Source organism: Salvelinus fontinalis, chromosome 36 (assembly GCF_029448725.1).
Source record: "Salvelinus fontinalis isolate EN_2023a chromosome 36, ASM2944872v1, whole genome shotgun sequence".
Classification (NCBI taxonomy): Eukaryota; Metazoa; Chordata; class Actinopteri; order Salmoniformes; family Salmonidae; genus Salvelinus; species Salvelinus fontinalis.
Window position 1 is genome coordinate 32,449,027 of NC_074700.1, and position 21,552 is coordinate 32,470,578.

The following is a 21,552-nucleotide window of genomic DNA, read 5'->3' on the forward strand; positions in this document are numbered from 1 at the left end:
TAGTTACAGACCCATACAGTAGTATAGGGTAATGTAGTTACAGACCCATACAGTAGTATAGGGTAATGTAGTTAGACCCATACAGTAGTATAGGGTAATGTAGTTGTGCAAAAGATTTCCTAAACCCCAAAAACAAACATTGTCTCTTTTTATCAATCAAATTCATAATAACATACACATATTCAATTTATAACAAAATAAATATATTAAACCCTTTACTGCATAATTTATATATATATTTATATATTTTTTCTTTGTACATAGAGGAGTGTTACGATAAGAACCATAACAAACTAGACATAATCTCAATCCTAATCTCACATGTTGCCACTACGTTAGATTTCCCTTAACGTTTTACATTTACCTGGGTCGTGTTCATTAGGCACCAAACGGAAGTAAATGGACTGAAACAGGGAGAGACAACCTTGCATCTGTCCAATAGGAAACGGTTAAATTGTCATACATACATTACTTTGCATGCCCTAATGAATACGACCCCGTTGCTGTTTTTTTGTCAAAGACACGACCGTTATCCTGTTCCAAACCGCCGCACCTCCTCATCCCTCCCTCTACTGCCCCCCTGATCCTGTAGTATCATCACTATACTGACTGTTCGAAAGTGGCGACCCAGGCATTGACTCCTCACCCCCTGTCCCTCTCCCCCCCTTCGCCCTCAGGAAGGCGGAGTTGGGGTGGAGGGCGTGGTAGTGTTCGAGCAGTGCATCCTGGGAAGGGGCGGTGTGGCCACACTCCTCACAGACGTAGAGTTTGTTGCGTCTCTCCTTATAGGCGTACTGCAGAGTCACACCGTGAATCTTCTTCATGTGAGACTCCAGAGAGCAGCGCTGGGTGAAGGCCTTGTCACAGAGAGAACACTTGTAGGGACGCACTCCTAGAGGGAGAGAGGGACTGGATTAGAGACGGAGGGATGGAGGGAGGAAGAGATGGGAGAGGAATGAGAGAGGAGCAGCACTGGGTGGAGTTAGGGGTGGGGTTTAGTGAGGGGTGGGTGAGGGGTGGGTGGGGTTTACTGAGGGGTGGGTGGGGTTTACTGAGGGGTGGGTGGGGTTTACTGAGGGGTGGGTGGGGTTTAGTGAGGGGTGGGCTGAGGGGTTTAGTGAGGGGGGGCTGAGGGGTTTAGTGAGGGGGGGCTGAGGGGTTTAGTGAGGGGGGGGGGCTGAGGGGTTGGCTGAGGGGTTTAGTGAGGGGGGGCTGAGAGGTTTAGTGAGGGGGAGGCTGAGGGGTTTAGTGAGGGTTTAGTGAGGGGGGGCTGAGTGAGGGTTTAGTGAGGGGGGGGGCTGAGGGGTTTAGTGAGGGTTTAGTGAGGGGGGGCTGAGGGGCTTAGTGAGGGGGGGCTGAGGGGTTTAGTGAGGGGGTACGTCTCTCTGTCCTACCTGTGTGTGTGCGTGCATGTGTATGTGTGTATGTGTGTGTGTCCTACCTGTGCTTGTGTGTGTATGTGTGTGTGTGTGTGTCCTACCTGTGTGTGTTCTGACGTGTCTCTTCAGGTCGAAGGTGTCGTTGAATCCTTTACCACAGTGGTTACACAGGTGTCTCTTAGTATCACTGTGACACTTCAGGTGCCGGTTCAACATCCTCTGGTGCTGGAACACCTTCTGGCACATCTGACGGGTTACACAGGAAGAGGAGAGAGAGAGAGAGACGGGTTACGCGGGAAGAGGAGAGAGAGAGAGAGAGACGGGTTACGCGGGAAGAGGAGAGAGAGAGAGAGAGACGGGTTACGCGGGAAGAGGAGAGAGAGAGAGAGAGACGGGTTACGCGGGAAGAGGAGAGAGAGAGAGAGAGACGGGTTACGCGGGAAGAGGAGAGAGAGAGAGAGAGACGGGTTACGCGGGAAGAGGAGAGAGAGAGAGAGAGACGGGTTACGCGGGAAGAGGAGAGAGAGAGAGAGAGACGGGTTACGCGGGAAGAGGAGAGAGAGAGAGAGAGACGGGTTACGCGGGAAGAGGAGAGAGAGAGAGAGAGACGGGTTACGCGGGAAGAGGAGAGAGAGAGAGAGAGACGGGTTACGCGGGAAGAGGAGAGAGAGAGAGAGAGACGGGTTACGCGGGAAGAGGAGAGAGAGAGAGAGAGACGGGTTACGCGGGAAGAGGAGAGAGAGAGAGAGAGACGGGTTACGCGGGAAGAGGAGAGAGAGAGAGAGAGACGGGTTACGCGGGAAGAGGAGAGAGAGAGAGAGAGACGGGTTACGCGGGAAGAGGAGAGAGAGAGAGAGAGACGGGTTACGCGGGAAGAGGAGAGAGAGAGAGAGAGACGGGTTACGCGGGAAGAGGAGAGAGAGAGAGAGAGACGGGTTACGCGGGAAGAGGAGAGAGAGAGAGAGAGACGGGTTACGCGGGAAGAGGAGAGAGAGAGAGAGAGACGGGTTACGCGGGAAGAGGAGAGAGAGAGAGAGAGACGGGTTACGCGGGAAGAGGAGAGAGAGAGAGAGAGACGGGTTACGCGGGAAGAGGAGAGAGAGAGAGAGAGACGGGTTACGCGGGAAGAGGAGAGAGAGAGAGAGAGACGGGTTACGCGGGAAGAGGAGAGAGAGAGAGAGAGACGGGTTACGCGGGAAGAGGAGAGAGAGAGAGAGAGACGGGTTACGCGGGAAGAGGAGAGAGAGAGAGAGAGACGGGTTACGCGGGAAGAGGAGAGAGAGAGAGAGAGAGACGGGTTACGCGGGAAGAGGAGAGAGAGAGAGAGAGAGACGGGTTACACGGGGAGAGGAGAGAGAGAGAGTGGAGGATTAGACATGGAGAGAGTGGAGGATTAGACATGGAGAGAGTGGAGGATTAGACATGGAGAGAGTGGAGGATTAGACATGGAGAGAGTGGAGGATTAGACATGGAGAGAGTGGAGGATTAGACATGGAGAGAGTGGAGGATTAGACATGGAGAGAGTGGAGGATTAGACATGGAGAGAGTGGAGGATTAGACATGGAGAGAGTGGAGGATTAGACATGGAGAGAGTGGAGGATTAGACATGGAGAGAGTGGAGGATTAGACATGGAGAGAGTGGAGGATTAGACATGGAGAGAGTGGAGGATTAGACATGGAGAGAGTGGAGGATTAGACATGGAGAGAGTGGAGGATTAGACATGGAGAGAGTGGAGGATTAGACATGGAGAGAGTGGAGGATTAGACATGGAGAGAGTGGAGGATTAGACATGGAGGGAGAGGCGAGAGGGGGGATTAGACATGGAGGGAGTGGTGGGAATTAGACATGGAGGGAGTGGAGAGAGAGGGGGGATTAGACATGGAGGGAGAGGCGGATTAGACATGGAGAGAGTGGAGGATTAGACATGGAGAGAGTGGAGAGGGGGGGGGGATTAGACATGGAGGGAGAGGCGAGAGGGGGGGGGGGATTAGACATGGAGGGAGAGGCGAGAGAGGGGGGATTAGACATGGAGGGAGAGGCGAGAGAGGGGGGATTAGACATGGAGGGAGAGGAGAGAGAGGGGGGATTAGACATGGAGGGAGAGGAGAGAGAGGGGGGATTAGACATGGAGGGAGAGGAGAGAGAGGGGGGGATTAGACATGGAGGGAGAGGAGAGAGGGGGATTAGACATGGAGGGATTGGAGAAAGGGGAGATTAGACATGGAGGGAGAGGCGAGAGGGGGGGGCGATTAGACATGGAGAGAGAGGAGAGAGGGGGGGATTAGACATGGAGGGAGAGGCGAGAGGGGGGGGATTAGACATGGAGGGAGAGGAGAGAGGGGGGGATTAGACATGGAGAGAGTGGAGAGAGGGGGGGATTAGACATGGAGGGAGAGGAGAGAGGGGGGGATTAGACATGGAGGGAGAAGCGAGAGGGGGGGATTAGACATGGAGGGAGAAGCGAGAGGGGGGGATTAGACATGGAGAGAGTGGAGAGAGGGGGGATTAGACATGGAGGGAGAGGAGAGAGGGGGATTAGACATGGAGGGAGAGGAGAGGGGGGGATTAGACATGGAGGGAGAAGCGAGAGGGGGGGATTAGACATGGAGGGAGAAGCGAGAGGGGGGGATTAGACATGGAGAGAGTGGAGAGAGGGGGGGATTAGACATGGAGGGAGAGGAGAGAGGGGGGATTAGACATGGAGGGAGAGGCGAGAATTAGACATGGAGGGAGAGGCGAGAGGATGGGATTAGACATGGAGGGATTGGAGAAAGGGGAGATTAGACATGGAGGGAGAGGCGAGAGGGGGGGGCGATTAGACATGGAGAGAGAGGAGAGAGGGGGGGATTAGACATGGAGGGAGAGGCGAGAGGGGGGGGGATTAGACATGGAGGGAGAGGAGAGAGGGGGGGATTAGACATGGAGAGAGTGGAGAGAGGGGGGGATTAGACATGGAGGGAGAGGAGAGAGGGGGGGATTAGACATGGAGGGAGAGGAGAGAGGGGGATTAGACATGTAGAGAGAAGCGAGAGGGGGGGATTAGACATGGAGGGAGAAGCGAGAGGGGGGGATTAGACATGGAGAGAGTGGAGAGAGGGGGGGATTAGACATGGAGGGAGAGGAGAGAGGGGGGATTAGACATGGAGGGAGAGGCGAGAATTAGACATGGAGGGGAGGCGAGAGGATGGGATTAGACATGGAGAGAGTGGAGAGAGGGGGGGATTAGACATGGAGGGAGAAGCGAGAGGGGGGGATTAGACATGGAGGGAGAAGCGAGAGGGGGGGGATTAGACATGGAGGGAGAGGCGAGAATTAGACATGGAGGGAGAGGCGAGAATTAGACATGGAGGGAGAGGCGAGAGGATGGGATTAGACATGGAGAGAGTGGAGAGAGGGGGAGATTAGACATGGAGGGAGAAGCGAGAGGGGGGGATTAGACATGGAGGGAGAAGCGAGAGGGGGGGATTAGACATGGAGAGAGTGGAGAGAGGGGGGGATTAGACATGGAGAGAGTGGAGAGAAGGGGGGATTAGACGTGGAGGGAGAGGCGAGAGGGGGAGATTAGACGTGGAGGGATAGGCGAGAGGGGGGGATTAGACATGGAGAGAGTGGGGAGAGGGGGGATTAGACATGGAGCGAGAGGAGAGAGGGGGGGATTAGACATGGAGGGAGAGGCGAGAGGGGGAGATTAGACGTGGAGGGAGAGGCGAGAGGGGGGGATTAGACATGGAGGGAGAGAGGGGGGATTAGACATGGAGGGAGAAGAGAGAGGGGGGGATTAGACATGGAGGGAGAAGAGAGAGGGGGGGATTAGACATGGACGAAGAGGCGAGAGGGGGGGATTAGACATGGAGGGAGAGGCGAGAGGGGGAGATTAGACATGGAGGGAGAGGCGAGAGGGGGAGATTAGACATGGAGGGAGAGGCGAGAGGGGGGGATTAGACATGGAGGGAGAGGAGAGAGGGGGAGATTAGACATGGAGGGAGAGGAGAGAGGGGAGATTAGACATGGAGGGAGAGGCGAGAGGGGGGGATTAGACATGGAGGGAGAGGCGAGAGGGGGAGATTAGACATGGAGGGAGAGGCGAGAGGGGGGGGCGATTAGACATGGAGAGAGAGGAGAGAGGGGGGGATTAGACATGGAGAGAGAGGAGAGAGGGGGGGATTAGACATGGAGAGAGTGGAGAGAGGGGGGGATTAGACATGGAGAGAGTGGAGAGAGGGGGGGATTAGACATGGAGGGAGAGGAGAGAGGGGGGGATTAGACATGGAGGGAGAGGAGAGAGTGGGGGATTAGACATGGAGGGAGAAGCGAGAGGGGGGGATTAGACATGGAGGGAGAGGAGAGGGGGGGATTAGACATGGAGGGAGAGGAGAGAGGGGGATTAGACATGGAGGGAGAGGAGAGGGGGGGATTAGACATGTAGAGAGAAGCGAGAGGGGGGGATTAGACATGGAGGGAGAAGCGAGAGGGGGGGATTAGACATGGAGAGAGTGGAGAGAGGGGGGGATTAGACATGGAGGGAGAGGAGAGAGGGGGGATTAGACATGGAGGGAGAGGCGAGAATTAGACATGGAGGGGAGGCGAGAGGATGGGATTAGACATGGAGAGAGTGGAGAGGGGGGGGGATTAGACATGGAGGGAGAAGCGAGAGGGGGGGATTAGACATGGAGGGAGAAGCGAGAGGGGGGGGATTAGACATGGAGGGAGAGGCGAGAATTAGACATGGAGGGAGAGGCGAGAGGATGGGATTAGACATGGAGAGAGTGGAGAGAGGGGGAGATTAGACATGGAGGGAGAAGCGAGAGGGGGGGATTAGACATGGAGGGAGAAGCGAGAGGGGGGGATTAGACATGGAGAGAGTGGAGAGAGGGGGGGATTAGACATGGAGAGAGTGGAGAGAAGGGGGGATTAGACGTGGAGGGAGAGGCGAGAGGGGGAGATTAGACGTGGAGGGATAGGCGAGAGGGGGGGATTAGACATGGAGAGAGTGGGGAGAGGGGGGATTAGACATGGAGCGAGAGGAGAGAGGGGGGGATTAGACATGGAGGGAGAGGCGAGAGGGGGAGATTAGACGTGGAGGGAGAGGCGAGAGGGGGGGATTAGACATGGAGGGAGAGAGGGGGGATTAGACATGGAGGGAGAAGAGAGAGGGGGGGATTAGACATGGACGAAGAGGCGAGAGGGGGGGATTAGACATGGAGGGAGAGGCGAGAGGGGGAGATTAGACATGGAGGGAGAGGCGAGAGGGGGAGATTAGACATGGAGGGAGAGGCGAGAGGGGGGGATTAGACATGGAGGGAGAGGCGAGAGGGGGAGATTAGACATGGAGGGAGAGGAGAGAGGGGAGATTAGACATGGAGGGAGAGGCGAGAGGGGGGGATTAGACATGGAGGGAGAGGCGAGAGGGGGAGATTAGACATGGAGGGAGAGGCGAGAGGGGGGGGATTAGACATGGAGGGATTGGAGAAAGGGGAGATTAGACATGGAGGGAGAGGCGAGAGGGGGGGGATTAGACATGGAGGGAGAGGCGAGAGGGGGGGATTAGACATGGAGGGAGAGGCGAGAGGGGGGGATTAGACATGGAGGGAGAGGCGAGAGGGGGGGATTAGACATGGAGGGAGAGGCGAGAGGGGGGGATTAGACATGGAGGGAGAGGCGAGAGGGGGGGGATTAGACATGGAGGGAGAGGCGAGAGGGGGGGGGATTAGACATGGAGGGAGAGGCGAGAGGGGGGATTAGACATGGAGGGAGAGGCGAGAGGGGGGGGATTAGACATGGAGGGAGAGGAGAGAGGGGGATTAGACATGGAGGGATTGGAGAAAGGGGAGATTAGACATGGAGGGAGAGGCGAGAGGGGGGGATTAGACATGGAGGGAGAGGCGAGGGGGGGACGATTAGACATGGAGGGAGAGGCGAGAGGGGGGGATTAGACATGGAGGGAGAGGAGAGAGGGGGATTAGACATGGAGGGATTGGAGAAAGGGGAGATTAGACATGGAGGGAGAGGCGAGAGGGGGGGGCGATTAGACATGGAGAGAGAGGAGAGAGGGGGGGATTAGACATGGAGGGAGAGGCGAGAGGGGGGGGGATTAGACATGGAGGGAGAGGAGAGAGGGGGGGGATTAGACATGGAGGGAGAGGAGAGAGGGGGGGATTAGACATGGAGAGAGTGGAGAGAGGGGGGGATTAGACATGGAGGGAGAGGAGAGAGGGGGATTAGACATGGAGGGAGAGGAGAGGGGGGGATTAGACATGGAGGGAGAGGAGAGGGGGGGATTAGACATGGAGGGAGAGGAGAGAGGGGGGGATTAGACATGGAGGGAGAGGAGAGAGGGGGGGATTAGACATGGAGGGAGAAGCGAGAGGGGGGGATTAGACATGGAGGGAGAAGCGAGAGGGGGGGATTAGACATGGAGAGAGTGGAGAGAGGGGGGATTAGACATGGAGGGAGAGGAGAGAGGGGGATTAGACATGGAGGGAGAGGAGAGAGGGGGATTAGACATGGAGACAGAAGCGAGAGGGGGGGATTAGACATGGAGGGAGAAGCGAGAGGGGGGGATTATACATGGAGAGAGTGGAGAGAGGGGGGGATTAGACATGGAGGGAGAGGAGAGAGGGGGGATTAGACATGGAGGGAGAGGCGAGAATTAGACATGGAGGGAGAGGCGAGAGGATGGGATTAGACATGGAGAGAGTGGAGAGGGGGGGATTAGACATGGAGGGAGAAGCGAGAGGGGGGGATTAGACATGGAGGGAGAAGCGAGAGGGGGGGGGATTAGACATGGAGGGAGAGGCGAGAATTAGACATGGAGGGAGAGGCGAGAGGATGGGATTAGACATGGAGAGAGTGGAGAGAGGGGGAGATTAGACATGGAGGGAGAAGCGAGAGGGGGGGATTAGACATGGAGGGAGAAGCGAGAGGGGGGGATTAGACATGGAGGGAGAAGCGAGAGGGGGGGATTAGACATGGAGAGAGTGGAGAGAGGGGGGGATTAGACATGGAGAGAGTGGAGAGAAGGGGGGATTAGACATGGAGGGAGAGGCGAGAGGGGGAGATTAGACGTGGAGGGATAGGCGAGAGGGGGGGATTAGACATGGAGAGAGTGGAGAGAGGGGGGATTAGACATGGAGAGAGTGGAGAGAGGGGGGATTAGACATGGAGCGAGAGGAAAGAGGGGGGGATTAGACATGGAGGGAGAGGCGAGAGGGGGAGATTAGACGTGGAGGGAGAGGCGAGAGGGGGGGATTAGACATGGAGGGAGAGAGGGGGGATTAGACATGGAGGGAGAAGAGAGAGGGGGGGATTAGACATGGACGAAGAGGCGAGAGGGGGGGATTAGACATGGAGGGAGAGGCGAGAGGGGGAGATTAGACATGGAGGGAGAGGAGAGAGGGGGAGATTAGACATGGAGGGAGAGGAGAGAGGATGAGATTAGACATGGAGGGAGAGGAGAGAGGGGGAGATTAGACATGGAGGGAGAGGCGAGAGGGGGAGATTAGACATGGAGGGAGAGGAGAGAGGGGAGATTAGACATGGAGGGAGAGGCGAGAGGGGGAGATTAGACATGGAGGGAGAGGAGAGAGGGGAGATTAGACATGGAGGGAGAGGAGAGAGGGGGGGATTAGACATGGAGGGAGAGGAGAGAAGGGGGGATTAGACATGGAGGGAGAGGCGAGAGGGGGGGATTAGACATGGAGGGAGAGGAGAGAAGGGGGGATTAGACATGGAGCGAGAGGAGAGAGGGGGATTAGACATGTAGAGAGTGGAGAGAGGGGGGATTAGACATGGAGGGAGAGGAGAGAGGGGGATTAGACATGGAGGGAGAGGAGAGGGGGGGATTAGACATGGAGGGAGAAGCGAGAGGGGGGGATTAGACATGGAGAGAGTGGAGAGAGGGGGGATTAGACATGGAGGGAGAGGAGAGAGGGGGATTAGACATGGAGGGAGAGGAGAGGGGGGGATTAGACATGGAGGGAGAAGCGAGAGGGGGGGATTAGACATGGAGGGAGAAGCGAGAGGGGGGGATTAGACATGGAGAGAGTGGAGAGAGGGGGGGATTAGACATGGAGGGAGAGGAGAGAGGGGGGATTAGACATGGAGGGAGAGGCGAGAATTAGACATGGAGGGAGAGGCGAGAGGATGGGATTAGACATGGAGGGATTGGAGAAAGGGGAGATTAGACATGGAGGGAGAGGCGAGAGGGGGGGGCGATTAGACATGGAGAGAGAGGAGAGAGGGGGGGATTAGACATGGAGGGAGAGGCGAGAGGGGGGGGGATTAGACATGGAGGGAGAGGAGAGAGGGGGGGATTAGACATGGAGAGAGTGGAGAGAGGGGGGGATTAGACATGGAGGGAGAGGAGAGAGGGGGGGATTAGACATGGAGGGAGAGGAGAGAGGGGGGGATTAGACATGGAGGGAGAAGCGAGAGGGGGGGATTAGACATGGAGGGAGAGGAGAGGGGGGGATTAGACATGGAGGGAGAGGAGAGAGGGGGATTAGACATGGAGGGAGAGGAGAGGGGGGGATTAGACATGTAGAGAGAAGCGAGAGGGGGGGATTAGACATGGAGGGAGAAGCGAGAGGGGGGGATTAGACATGGAGAGAGTGGAGAGAGGGGGGGATTAGACATGGAGGGAGAGGAGAGAGGGGGGATTAGACATGGAGGGAGAGGCGAGAATTAGACATGGAGGGGAGGCGAGAGGATGGGATTAGACATGGAGAGAGTGGAGAGAGGGGGGGATTAGACATGGAGGGAGAAGCGAGAGGGGGGGATTAGACATGGAGGGAGAAGCGAGAGGGGGGGGATTAGACATGGAGGGAGAGGCGAGAATTAGACATGGAGGGAGAGGCGAGAGGATGGGATTAGACATGGAGAGAGTGGAGAGAGGGGGAGATTAGACATGGAGGGAGAAGCGAGAGGGGGGGATTAGACATGGAGGGAGAAGCGAGAGGGGGGGATTAGACATGGAGAGAGTGGAGAGAGGGGGGGATTAGACATGGAGAGAGTGGAGAGAAGGGGGGATTAGACGTGGAGGGAGAGGCGAGAGGGGGAGATTAGACGTGGAGGGATAGGCGAGAGGGGGGGATTAGACATGGAGAGAGTGGGGAGAGGGGGGATTAGACATGGAGCGAGAGGAGAGAGGGGGGGATTAGACATGGAGGGAGAGGCGAGAGGGGGAGATTAGACGTGGAGGGAGAGGCGAGAGGGGGGGATTAGACATGGAGGGAGAGAGGGGGGATTAGACATGGAGGGAGAAGAGAGAGGGGGGGATTAGACATGGACGAAGAGGCGAGAGGGGGGGATTAGACATGGAGGGAGAGGCGAGAGGGGGAGATTAGACATGGAGGGAGAGGAGAGAGGGGGAGATTAGACATGGAGGGAGAGGCGAGAGGGGGGGATTAGACATGGAGGGAGAGGCGAGAGGGGGAGATTAGACATGGAGGGAGAGGAGAGAGGGGAGATTAGACATGGAGGGAGAGGCGAGAGGGGGGGATTAGACATGGAGGGAGAGGCGAGAGGGGGAGATTAGACATGGAGGGAGAGGCGAGAGGGGGGGGATTAGACATGGAGGGATTGGAGAAAGGGGAGATTAGACATGGAGGGAGAGGCGAGAGGGGGGGGATTAGACATGGAGGGAGAGGAGAGAGGGGGGGATTAGACATGGAGGGAGAGGCGAGAGGGGGGGATTAGACATGGAGGGAGAGGCGAGAGGGGGGGATTAGACATGGAGGGAGAGGCGAGAGGGGGGGATTAGACATGGAGGGAGAGGCAAGAGGGGGGGGATTAGACATGGAGGGAGAGGCGAGAGGGGGGGGGATTAGACATGGAGGGAGAGGCGAGAGGGGGGGATTAGACATGGAGGGAGAGGCGAGAGGGGGGGGGATTAGACATGGAGGGAGAGGAGAGAGGGGGATTAGACATGGAGGGATTGGAGAAAGGGGAGATTAGACATGGAGGGAGAGGCGAGAGGGGGGGATAAGACATGGAGGGAGAGGCGAGGGGGGGACGATTAGACATGGAGGGAGAGGCGAGAGGGGGGGATTAGACATGGAGGGAGAGGAGAGAGGGGGATTAGACATGGAGGGATTGGAGAAAGGGGAGATTAGACATGGAGGGAGAGGCGAGAGGGGGGGCGATTAGACATGGAGAGAGAGGAGAGAGGGGGGGATTAGACATGGAGGGAGAGGCGAGAGGGGGGGGGATTAGACATGGAGGGAGAGGAGAGAGGGGGGGGATTAGACATGGAGGGAGAGGAGAGAGGGGGGGATTAGACATGGAGAGAGTGGAGAGAGGGGGGGATTAGACATGGAGGGAGAGGAGAGAGGGGGATTAGACATGGAGGGAGAGGAGAGGGGGGGATTAGACATGGAGGGAGAGGAGAGGGGGGGATTAGACATGGAGGGAGAGGAGAGGGGGGGATTAGACATGGAGGGAGAGGAGAGAGGGGGGGATTAGACATGGAGGGAGAGGAGAGAGGGGGGGATTAGACATGGAGGGAGAAGCGAGAGGGGGGGATTAGACATGGAGGGAGAAGCGAGAGGGGGGGATTAGACATGGAGAGAGTGGAGAGAGGGGGGATTAGACATGGAGGGAGAGGAGAGAGGGGGATTAGACATGGAGGGAGAGGAGAGAGGGGGATTAGACATGGAGACAGAAGCGAGAGGGGGGGATTAGACATGGAGGGAGAAGCGAGAGGGGGGGATTATACATGGAGAGAGTGGAGAGAGGGGGGGATTAGACATGGAGGGAGAGGAGAGAGGGGGGATTAGACATGGAGGGAGAGGCGAGAATTAGACATGGAGGGAGAGGCGAGAGGATGGGATTAGACATGGAGAGAGTGGAGAGGGGGGGATTAGACATGGAGGGAGAAGCGAGAGGGGGGGATTAGACATGGAGGGAGAAGCGAGAGGGGGGGGGATTAGACATGGAGGGAGAGGCGAGAATTAGACATGGAGGGAGAGGCGAGAGGATGGGATTAGACATGGAGAGAGTGGAGAGAGGGGGAGATTAGACATGGAGGGAGAAGCGAGAGGGGGGGATTAGACATGGAGGGAGAAGCGAGAGGGGGGGATTAGACATGGAGAGAGTGGAGAGAGGGGGGGATTAGACATGGAGAGAGTGGAGAGAAGGGGGGATTAGACATGGAGGGAGAGGCGAGAGGGGGAGATTAGACGTGGAGGGATAGGCGAGAGGGGGGGATTAGACATGGAGAGAGTGGAGAGAGGGGGGATTAGACATGGAGCGAGAGGAAAGAGGGGGGGATTAGACATGGAGGGAGAGGCGAGAGGGGGAGATTAGACGTGGAGGGAGAGGCGAGAGGGGGGGATTAGACATGGAGGGAGAGAGGGGGGATTAGACATGGAGGGAGAAGAGAGAGGGGGGGATTAGACATGGACGAAGAGGCGAGAGGGGGGGATTAGACATGGAGGGAGAGGCGAGAGGGGGAGATTAGACATGGAGGGAGAGGAGAGAGGGGGAGATTAGACATGGAGGGAGAGGAGAGAGGATGAGATTAGACATGGAGGGAGAGGAGAGAGGGGAGATTAGACATGGAGGGAGAGGCGAGAGGGGGAGATTAGACATGGAGGGAGAGGAGAGAGGGGAGATTAGACATGGAGGGAGAGGAGAGAGGGGGGGATTAGACATGGACGGAGAGGAGAGAAGGGGGGATTAGACATGGAGGGAGAGGCGAGAGGGGGGGATTAGACATGGAGGGAGAGGAGAGAAGGGGGGATTAGACATGGAGCGAGAGGAGAGAGGGGGGGATTAGACATGGAGGGAGAGGCGAGAGGGGGGGATTAGACATGGAGGGAGAGGCGAGAGGGGGAGATTAGACGTGGAGGGAGAGGCGAGAGGGGGGGATTAGACATGGAGGGAGAGAGGGGGGATTAGACATGAAGGGAGAAGAGAGAGGGGGGGATTAGACATGGACGAAGAGGCGAGAGGATGGGATTAGACATGGAGAGGGTGGAGAGAGGGGGGATGGTGAGAGAGGAGGTTATATGACATACCTGGCACACGAACGTCGCCTGAGCACCTGTCCCTGACCTCGTTACTGTGGAGACCGGGACAGTAGCGGACGTCGTCAAGGCAACAGGTGTGGTGGTGATTTCGGGGACGGAAGGCCGGGGAGGTGTTGGAATCTCACTGGGTAGCTCACCTGTGGTCACCTGTAGAAGAGACAGACAGGAGAAAAAAAAGAGTTAAGAGATGATTGGGGGCTTTATATTCCCAGAACAACAAACACAATGACAACAAAAAAGACTACATTCCCCATAATGCCTCAGTCACTCACCTTGATTTTGGAGCGGACGTAGGGACTGCTCTGTGCCCTCCTCTTGACCTCTAACCCCTGACCCGGGCTTTGGGGTCTACCCAGCACCGTGCACGAGGGCAGCTCCGCTCTAGGGGTCATCACGCTGTGCACGTCACGCAGGAGTGATTCTGTGCGTTTGGTGTATTCGTAGCGTGTCGTCGTGGAGAGACAGAGAGCGGTCTCTGCTGGGCTGGCTTCAGTCTCCTCCAATAAGGGGAATGCAGACACTGGAACAAGAGAGGAGAAAAGATACATTACATATAGAATATAACCTACAATATGCTAACACACACACACACACACACACACACACACACACACACACACACACACACACACACACACACACACACACACACACACACACACACACACACACACACACACACACACACACACACGAAGGACAGAGGGAAATGGTTTAGCTGGATAAAGGATATAATCTAGGGATTCTAGTGTGGTGATGTTGGTAACAGTTAATATGAGCTTGTGCCAGTCTAAGTGAGTGTGTAAAGGGTGACAGAGAGGACCGGGGGGGGTTGTGTGTGTGTTTAAAGGCATTGTCTTGTGCCTCACACACACTATAGTTACCGTTGGACCAGTCTGACCGGCCAGTCCAGAGACACAGGTTCCTGCTGTAAACTCCTCAAACACACACACACCTCCGCAGGCAGTACAGACACCCCTCCAGACAGTACAGACACTCCTCCAGACAGTACAGACACCCCTCCAGACAGTACAGACACCCCTTCAGACAGTACAGACACTCCTCCAGACAGTACAGACACCCCTCCAGACAGTACAGACTCCCCTCCAGACAGTACAGACACCCCTCCAGACAGTACAGACACTCCTCCAGACAGTACAGACACCACTCCAGACAGTACAGACACCCCTCCAGACAGTACAGACACATCTCCAGCCAGTAATTGTAGAGACGTATGTGTGTGTGTGCTCTATAAATGTCAGTTGATCACACAATTGAATCTGTTGTTTCTATAACAGGACAGGAGCCAAATCGGATAACTCACAAATCAAAGCATTGCGTGAGGTCCCGTTTGTTTTGTGTGGGTCATAATCAGGGGTGTCAACCTAAAACCCTGAGGGCTTCTTTAAAAAAGAAAGTAAAATATCCATCTCTGCTAAAAATCTGGGTAAAATATTTAAATGAATGTGAGTCTTATTCAGTACATGTAGTTGTTGGCTGCTTTTCTAAAGTCTAATAACCTTGCCAACAGGCTTGCCAGCTAAATTAGTTAGACAAGATAGCAATTCAAACTTGATTTATAGCTTGAAATGGCTTCTTGGTGGTCAATTGAATTTACAGACATACAGTACATTCGGAAAGTATTCAGAACCCCTTGACTTTTTCCGCATTTTGTTACGTTACAACCTTATTCTAAAATGTATTAAATATTTTTTTCCTCCTCATCAATCTTCAACAATGCCCCATAATGACATCACAATGCCCCATAATGACAAAGCAGAAAGAGGTTTTTAGACATTTCTGCAAATGTATTCAAAATTTACAAAAATGAAATATAACATTTACATAAGTATTCAGACCCTTTACTCAGTACTTTGTTGAAGCACCTTTGGCAGTGATTACAGCCTCGAGTCTTGTTGGGTATGATGCTACAAGCTTGGCACACCTGGATTTGGGGAGTTTCTCCCATTCTTCTCTGCAGATCCTCTCAAACTCTGTCAGGTTGAATGGGAAGCGTCGCTGCACAGCTATTTTCAGGTCTCTCCAGAGATGTTAGTTCAGTCGGTGACGTCACTTGCTCTGAGACTTGAAGTAGTGGTTCCCCTTGCTCTGCAAGGGCCGCGGCTTTTGTGGAGCGATGGGTAACGACACTTCGTGGGTGACTGTTGTTGATGTGTGCAGAAGGTCCCTGGTTCGCGCCCGGGTCGGGGCGAGGGGACGGTCTAAAGTTATACTGTTACACTTAGGGTTGTTGTCCTGCTGGAAGGTGAACCTTCGCCCCAGTCTGAGTTCCTGAGCACTCTGGAGCAGGTTTTCATTATCATCTCTGTACTTTGCTCCGTTCATCTTTCCCCTCGATCCTGACCAGTCTCCCAGTCCCTGCCGCTGAGAAAAACATCTCCACAGCATCCTTCGCTGGGCAGACCGTTTGGGAAATTTGGGGCAAAATTTGAGTATACCCACTTCTCCAGGTGAAACAACACCACTGCTTAAGGTGGTTGCTCCCCTATAGACACAAAGGGTTTACTTAGCTCACTGAATTCCTTTGAAAACAGGAAAAAAGACTCCGCTTCCTCTTCCGCTCTACACTTTCCTCTACTGATGGATCCGGGCACCTCGGAAGGAACCATTTACTAGGAAGGATAGGGGGGGGGTTACTCTTTGCCTGGTCCAGTCACTGTGCTCCCTCCTCAAAATACATCTGACATATTTTTTTAAAATAAATAATTAGGATAAAACATGGGCTTTAAAATGAAGTTTAGTAAATAAATATATTTGTATTTTTATGTAACAGTTTAATCTGAGGAGCAGGTTCCACCTATTCCCAGTGTCATATTGGGACAGAATTAAGTTGTTTTTATTGTAACCGTTTAATTGCTCAACTGAAGTCATATTTCATTTCAAACAATAAAAAAACCGTACACGCACACACCTGATTAGACATGTTGGTGAATTGTTAACCTCGAGCTGTTTGCTCATCCTCCCTTCCCTCACACCAGCACCAAGTGCGCCTCCAGGCAAACAATGACTATCCATATAACCAGATATTATGACACGGATATCTGAAACCTTGGTTCAGTCACATCTTTGAAAACCTAATTCATGTTATCAAACAGTCTGAAACTAACCCGCCTGTTCTCATAGACTAGACCAGGGGTAGGCATCTCTGGTTCTGGAGTGGCACCAGTGTGTTGAGTTTAGGCAGTCACTGAACAAATCAATTAGTTTAATTGGTCAGGTGTGGAACAAAACCCTGCAGTAGCTGTGGCACGCCAGTAAACAGGGTTGCCTACCCCTGGACTAGACGTAATAAAGTAAACGTAAATCCTGGACACTCAAATGAGTATAATATTTGACGTCTGGTGTGGTTACAGAAGACAATAAGGTTACTTAAGGCAAAACTAAAGTAGGCTGGTATAACCCAAAGGCTGTGTTTTCAAATCTCATCACGGACAACTTTTCTACTACTTACTACTTTTTAGTTACTTTGCAACAATTTAGCATGTTAGCTAACCCTTCCTCTAACCCATAGCCCCTAACCTTAACCTCAACCCCAAACTATAACCCCTAGCCTAGCTAATGTTAGCTAACCCTTCCTCTAACCCTAACCCTAACCTTTAATCTAACCTAACCCTAACCCATAGCCCCTAACCTTAACCTCAACCCCAAACTATAACCCCTAGCCTAATGTTAGCCACCTAGCCAAAGTTAGCCACCTAGCCAAAGTTATCCACAACAAATTGGAATTTGTAACATATCATACATTTTGCAAATTTGTAACATAATGTACGTATTGCACAGCATATGAAATGGATGATGGACATCGACAATTTAATACATGCCATACGAAACATTTCATACTAATTGGAATGTCCCCAATTTAAGTTTAATATGTTACGTCTATCCCTGAGTACAGGCTGAACTAACGGTTTAATGAAAAGTGTCAAACACAGGATGAAGTCAAAGACAATGTATCGGCTAATATTCAAAACAATAGGCCTATGTGCTATCTTAACCTCCCATGGAGAGAGAGAGAGTCAACAGAAGAACAGGCGGCAGTGGTTTGGTGTGTTTGCTAAGGGTGTATGACTGTGTGTTGGGAGACGAGGGTACTAGCCCTAGTCCGTTATTTCACCTAGCATCTACCCTCCTGAACATTACCCAGACGGCGGGGGCGCGTCCAGGGCACTCAATGAAGAATGCTTCTTCCCAAATGTCCACAGGTACTGTTAGCGACGTTTTTTTTTTCTTCTCAACTTAGAAAAAATATCTCCTGTGCCATTGTATTTATTTATTAGTTGAAGCTACAAAAATAATAGAATAGCGACTAAGCACATGCGTTTCAATATCCAACTATCAAATTATCTTGCTCAGAATTATGGTGAGAAATGTGTAACCTAACCCATGCTAAACGCATACTGTGATAAACGCCATGGACGCATTGTTAGTAAGCACAATGATAACAGCTGTAGTTGGAGTGAAACACAAGTCGAGTCGGTGGGGCAGGTAACTTCACACAGCCGGGTAATAACTAGGCTGTGGACTGCTGCTAGCGTTGTCACCATGACTACTGCTGGTGATTTGGCTCTTCAGGCAATAACCTAAACGTTCACATCTTTGCAGTTTGAAATAGCCTCGGTTTTCAATTGTTTTCATAAAAAATATTCAACTTAGACAATTTTATAACAATCAAATAAAAGATAGATCTTACAGCCTACCCCATAACCATACTGAGAGGCTTGGTTTGTTTCTTACTTAACGCGTTCTTAATGTTTTTAAAATATATTAGTTCAGGAAGTGAAATCTATCTCCTGTTGGGTGCTAATCTAACGATCGTTTTCAGTACCAGAGACTTTTAAAGGATCTAAAAGGCACTGATTAAACGTTAACTGTGGTGGGGGAAGGAGGTCTTAGGTGAACGTGTTTACATTGACATTTTAGTCATATAGTAGGGCGCTCTTATACAGACCGACTTACAGGAGCAATATGGGGTTGGTGCCTTGCTCAAGGGCACATCGATAGACTTTTCACCTAGTCGTCTCGAACCAGCAACCTTTCAGTTACTACACCAACGCTATTAACCGCGAGGCTTCCTGCCCACTATCAGTTATCTGATATCACAACACATAACAATAACAAAAAGCCCACCGGTACAATGACGATTGTTCTCAGGACTGTGACGCAAGAGAGACATATCTAGTCTAGATAAAAGAAGAAGAATATGAGGTGAAACGTCCCTCCGTGTAAAACACTGGTCACGTTAAGTGTTCGGCTACTGTGTGGATTATGGCAAAAAATAAATAATATATATTTGAGTCTGCATGTCAAGCAGTTAAAGGCATATCTGTTCTACACAGTAGGGTTTACATCTCAAATCTATTGCAAACCAAGATACTATTTTGTCATGAAGCGCCGCGGTAGACTGCCTATAAGGCCAACCAATGCAGTCTATACAGCGGCGCTTCGTGAAACAAGTGGGTCTTGGTTTACAATAGATATGACAGGCCGTATGGGTGAGGTAGATTGTGGCAGTGCTGCAACCGTTTTCATCCCCCCTCTTTCTCTCCTTCAAGGAAACTACTCGGGTCTGAAGACCGGACAGCGGGAGTTGTAACCGGGTGTCCTGGTTATCTTTGTGGCTCACAGGGGAACATTGCCACACGCACTATAGTTGGGCCTGGCCCGCTGCAACGCAGTGTCTTAACCTCTAGACCAAGAAAAGCTCAATAAAACCCTCAAAAAAATGTTATCGGAAGTCCTATGATCTATCCTGGAATATGGCCTTTGATGACAGTGTAAAAATGATGCCAAAACGTTCCACCCCGATACTGCTGTAATGTAGCCTACCTACTCGTTTAGATACACAATTGTAACCGTTTCTGGTTGAGTTTTTGTTAAACCGTTATAGCCTAACAATTTATTAATCGTGTCATTGAACACTGATTTCCCGTTATTCGGTGCTGCTGCTCGTGCTCCACTGAAACAAAATGGTTTATTAACGGAACACAACCTCACCTGGGATATAGACGTACCCGCGCTCGTGGTCTGGCAGCTCGCTCCAGTTCCGCTTACCGGGAGAGTATCTCGCCTTCTTTACAAGGAAGGCTCGCGGCATGGTCGGTTTTTACGGTTAACCTGTCGTCTTCGTCTAATCAATATACTCCTGGTAAACTGATGAAGAAAAAAAAAAGTGCTTAAAAAAACTTCCCGTTGGAAAACAAATAACAAAAAGGTAAGGATTGTTCCCCTCCCTCCTTCTCCACCTAACAACAAACTTTGGTAGCTCTGTAGTTTCGGTCTTCTACCTATCCCGTTTTCTTTCTCTTTTTATCCGTTGTTTTTCTCCAAGCCCATACTCCACAAAAACAGCAACGGTAGCGTCTCTGCAGGTGAGTTCGCTTGTTCAGGTGTGCCCGTACCTTCAGGCTACGTTCTATCCTCGGAGTTTGTCAGGTAGACCGCTGATAATATTCCGATTCACAGCCACACAACACGGTGAATTCAGAGGTTGGTCAAAGGCAACACAGGTAGGCTAGTCCTTTCCTTTATTCAGGAAGCACAGGTAGCAGCGCGCATGCGTCTCAGAAATAACGGTGACAAACTAGATCTGGGCCAGGCTAGTACCTGTTCGACCGGTTTCTTTTCTTCTTTTTTTTGTTACACACTCCCTCTCGCTTTCACCATTCCGCTTCGAGGTGGGGACGAGAAGAAGGGCTTGAAAACATATTAGAAAGGGGAGGGGAAATGTTCGAGTATGACAGTAGAGTACGTATAGAGGATAAATAAATAGTTGATTAGTGGGAAAGGGGAAAGTGCTTCGCCACAGCGGCGCACAAGGAACAGGTATGGGAGGCGCTATTCACCCCTCTTTTATTCCCGTGTGTTTGTGTTTGTTCTGGTGGGGGGTGGGGTGAGGGGTGGGGAAGTGCATTCGAAAAGTACTCAGACCCCTTGACTTTTTTCCACATTTTGTTACATTACAGCCTTATTCTTCACATAACTATTCAGACCTTTTACTCAGTACTTTGCTGAAGCACCTTTGGCAGCGATTACAGCCTCAAGTGTTCTTGGGTATGACGCTACAAGCTTGGCACACCTGTATTTGGGGAGTTTCTCCTTTTCTTCTCTGCAGATCCTCTCAAGCTCTGTCAGGTTGGATGGGGAGCGACGCTGCACAGCGATTTTCAGGTCTCTCTAGAGATGTTCGATTAGGTTCAAGTCCGGGCTCTGGCTGGGCCACTCAAGGACATTCAGAGACATCCCCACAGCATGATGCAACCACCACCATGCTTCACCGTAGGGATGGTGCCAGGTTTCCTCCAGACGTGACGCTTGGCATTCAGGCCAAATGGCCAGACAGGTGTGCAGTCACTTCGCCCCCACCTACATGTACAGATTACCTCAACTAACCTGTACCCCTGCACAGTGACTCAGTACCGGTGCCCCCTGGTATAGAGTCTCGTTATTCTTATTGTGTTACTTTTTATTATTACTTTTTATTTTAGTCAACTTGGTAAATATTTTCTTAACTCTTCTTGAACTGCACTGTTGGTGAAGGGCTTGTAATTAAGCATTTCACGGTAAAGTCTACACTTGTTGTATTCGGCGCATGTGACAAATAATTTGATTTGATTTGAAATAGTTCAATCTTGGTTTTATCAGACCAGAAAGTCTTGTTTCTCATGGTCTGAGTGTCTTTAGGTGCCTTTTGGCAAACTCCAAGCGGGCTGTGGCTGTTATGTGCCTTTTACTGAGGAGTGGCTTCCGTCTGGCCACTCTACCATAAAGGCCTGATTGGTGGAGTGCTGCAGAGATGGTTGTCCTTCTGGAAGGTTCTCCCATCTCCACAGAGGAACTCTGGAGCTCCATCAGAGTGACCATCGGGTTCTTGGTCACCTCCCTGACCAAGGCCCTTCACCCCAGATTGCTCAGTTTGGCTGGGCGGCCAGCTCTAGGAAGAGTCTTAGTGGTTCCAAACGTCTTCCATTTAAGAATGATGGAGGCCACTGTGTTCTTGGGGACCTTCAATGTTGCAGATATGTTTTTGTACACTTCCCAAGATCTGTGCCTCGACACATTGCTGTCTCGGAGCTCTACGGACAATTCCTTCAACCTCATGGCTTGGTTTTTGCTCTGACATGCA

General features: G+C 52.3%; 1 protein-coding gene across 1 annotated transcript; it reads right to left on the minus strand.

Annotated features, from left to right (window-relative positions):
* Window positions 1-217: 217 nt before the first annotated feature.
* On the minus strand, window positions 218-19,909 carry ovol1a (ovo-like zinc finger 1a). Its single transcript, XM_055901332.1, has 5 exons — window positions 19,425-19,909; window positions 13,682-13,929; window positions 13,398-13,556; window positions 1,481-1,625; window positions 218-892 (listed from the first exon to the last, which is right to left on the minus strand). The coding sequence occupies exons 1-5, from the start codon at window positions 19,522-19,524 to the stop codon at window positions 570-572; spliced, it is 975 nt and encodes a 324-aa protein (XP_055757307.1). The 5' UTR covers window positions 19,525-19,909; the 3' UTR covers window positions 218-569.
* Window positions 19,910-21,552: the final 1,643 nt, after the last annotated feature.

Excerpts from the sequence above, each read along its gene's own strand:
- ovol1a (XM_055901332.1), bottom strand. The coding sequence starts at position 19,524 with ATGCCGCGAGCCTTCCTTGTAAAGAAGGCGAGATACTCTCCCGGTAAG. Across the intron at positions 13,930-19,424 it reads CGGGTACGTCTATATCCCAG|TGTCTGCATTCCCCTTATTG; the intron begins GTGAGGTTGTGT and ends CTCTTGTTCCAG. Across the intron at positions 13,557-13,681 it reads ACGTCCGCTCCAAAATCAAG|GTGACCACAGGTGAGCTACC; the intron begins GTGAGTGACTGA and ends TCTCTTCTACAG.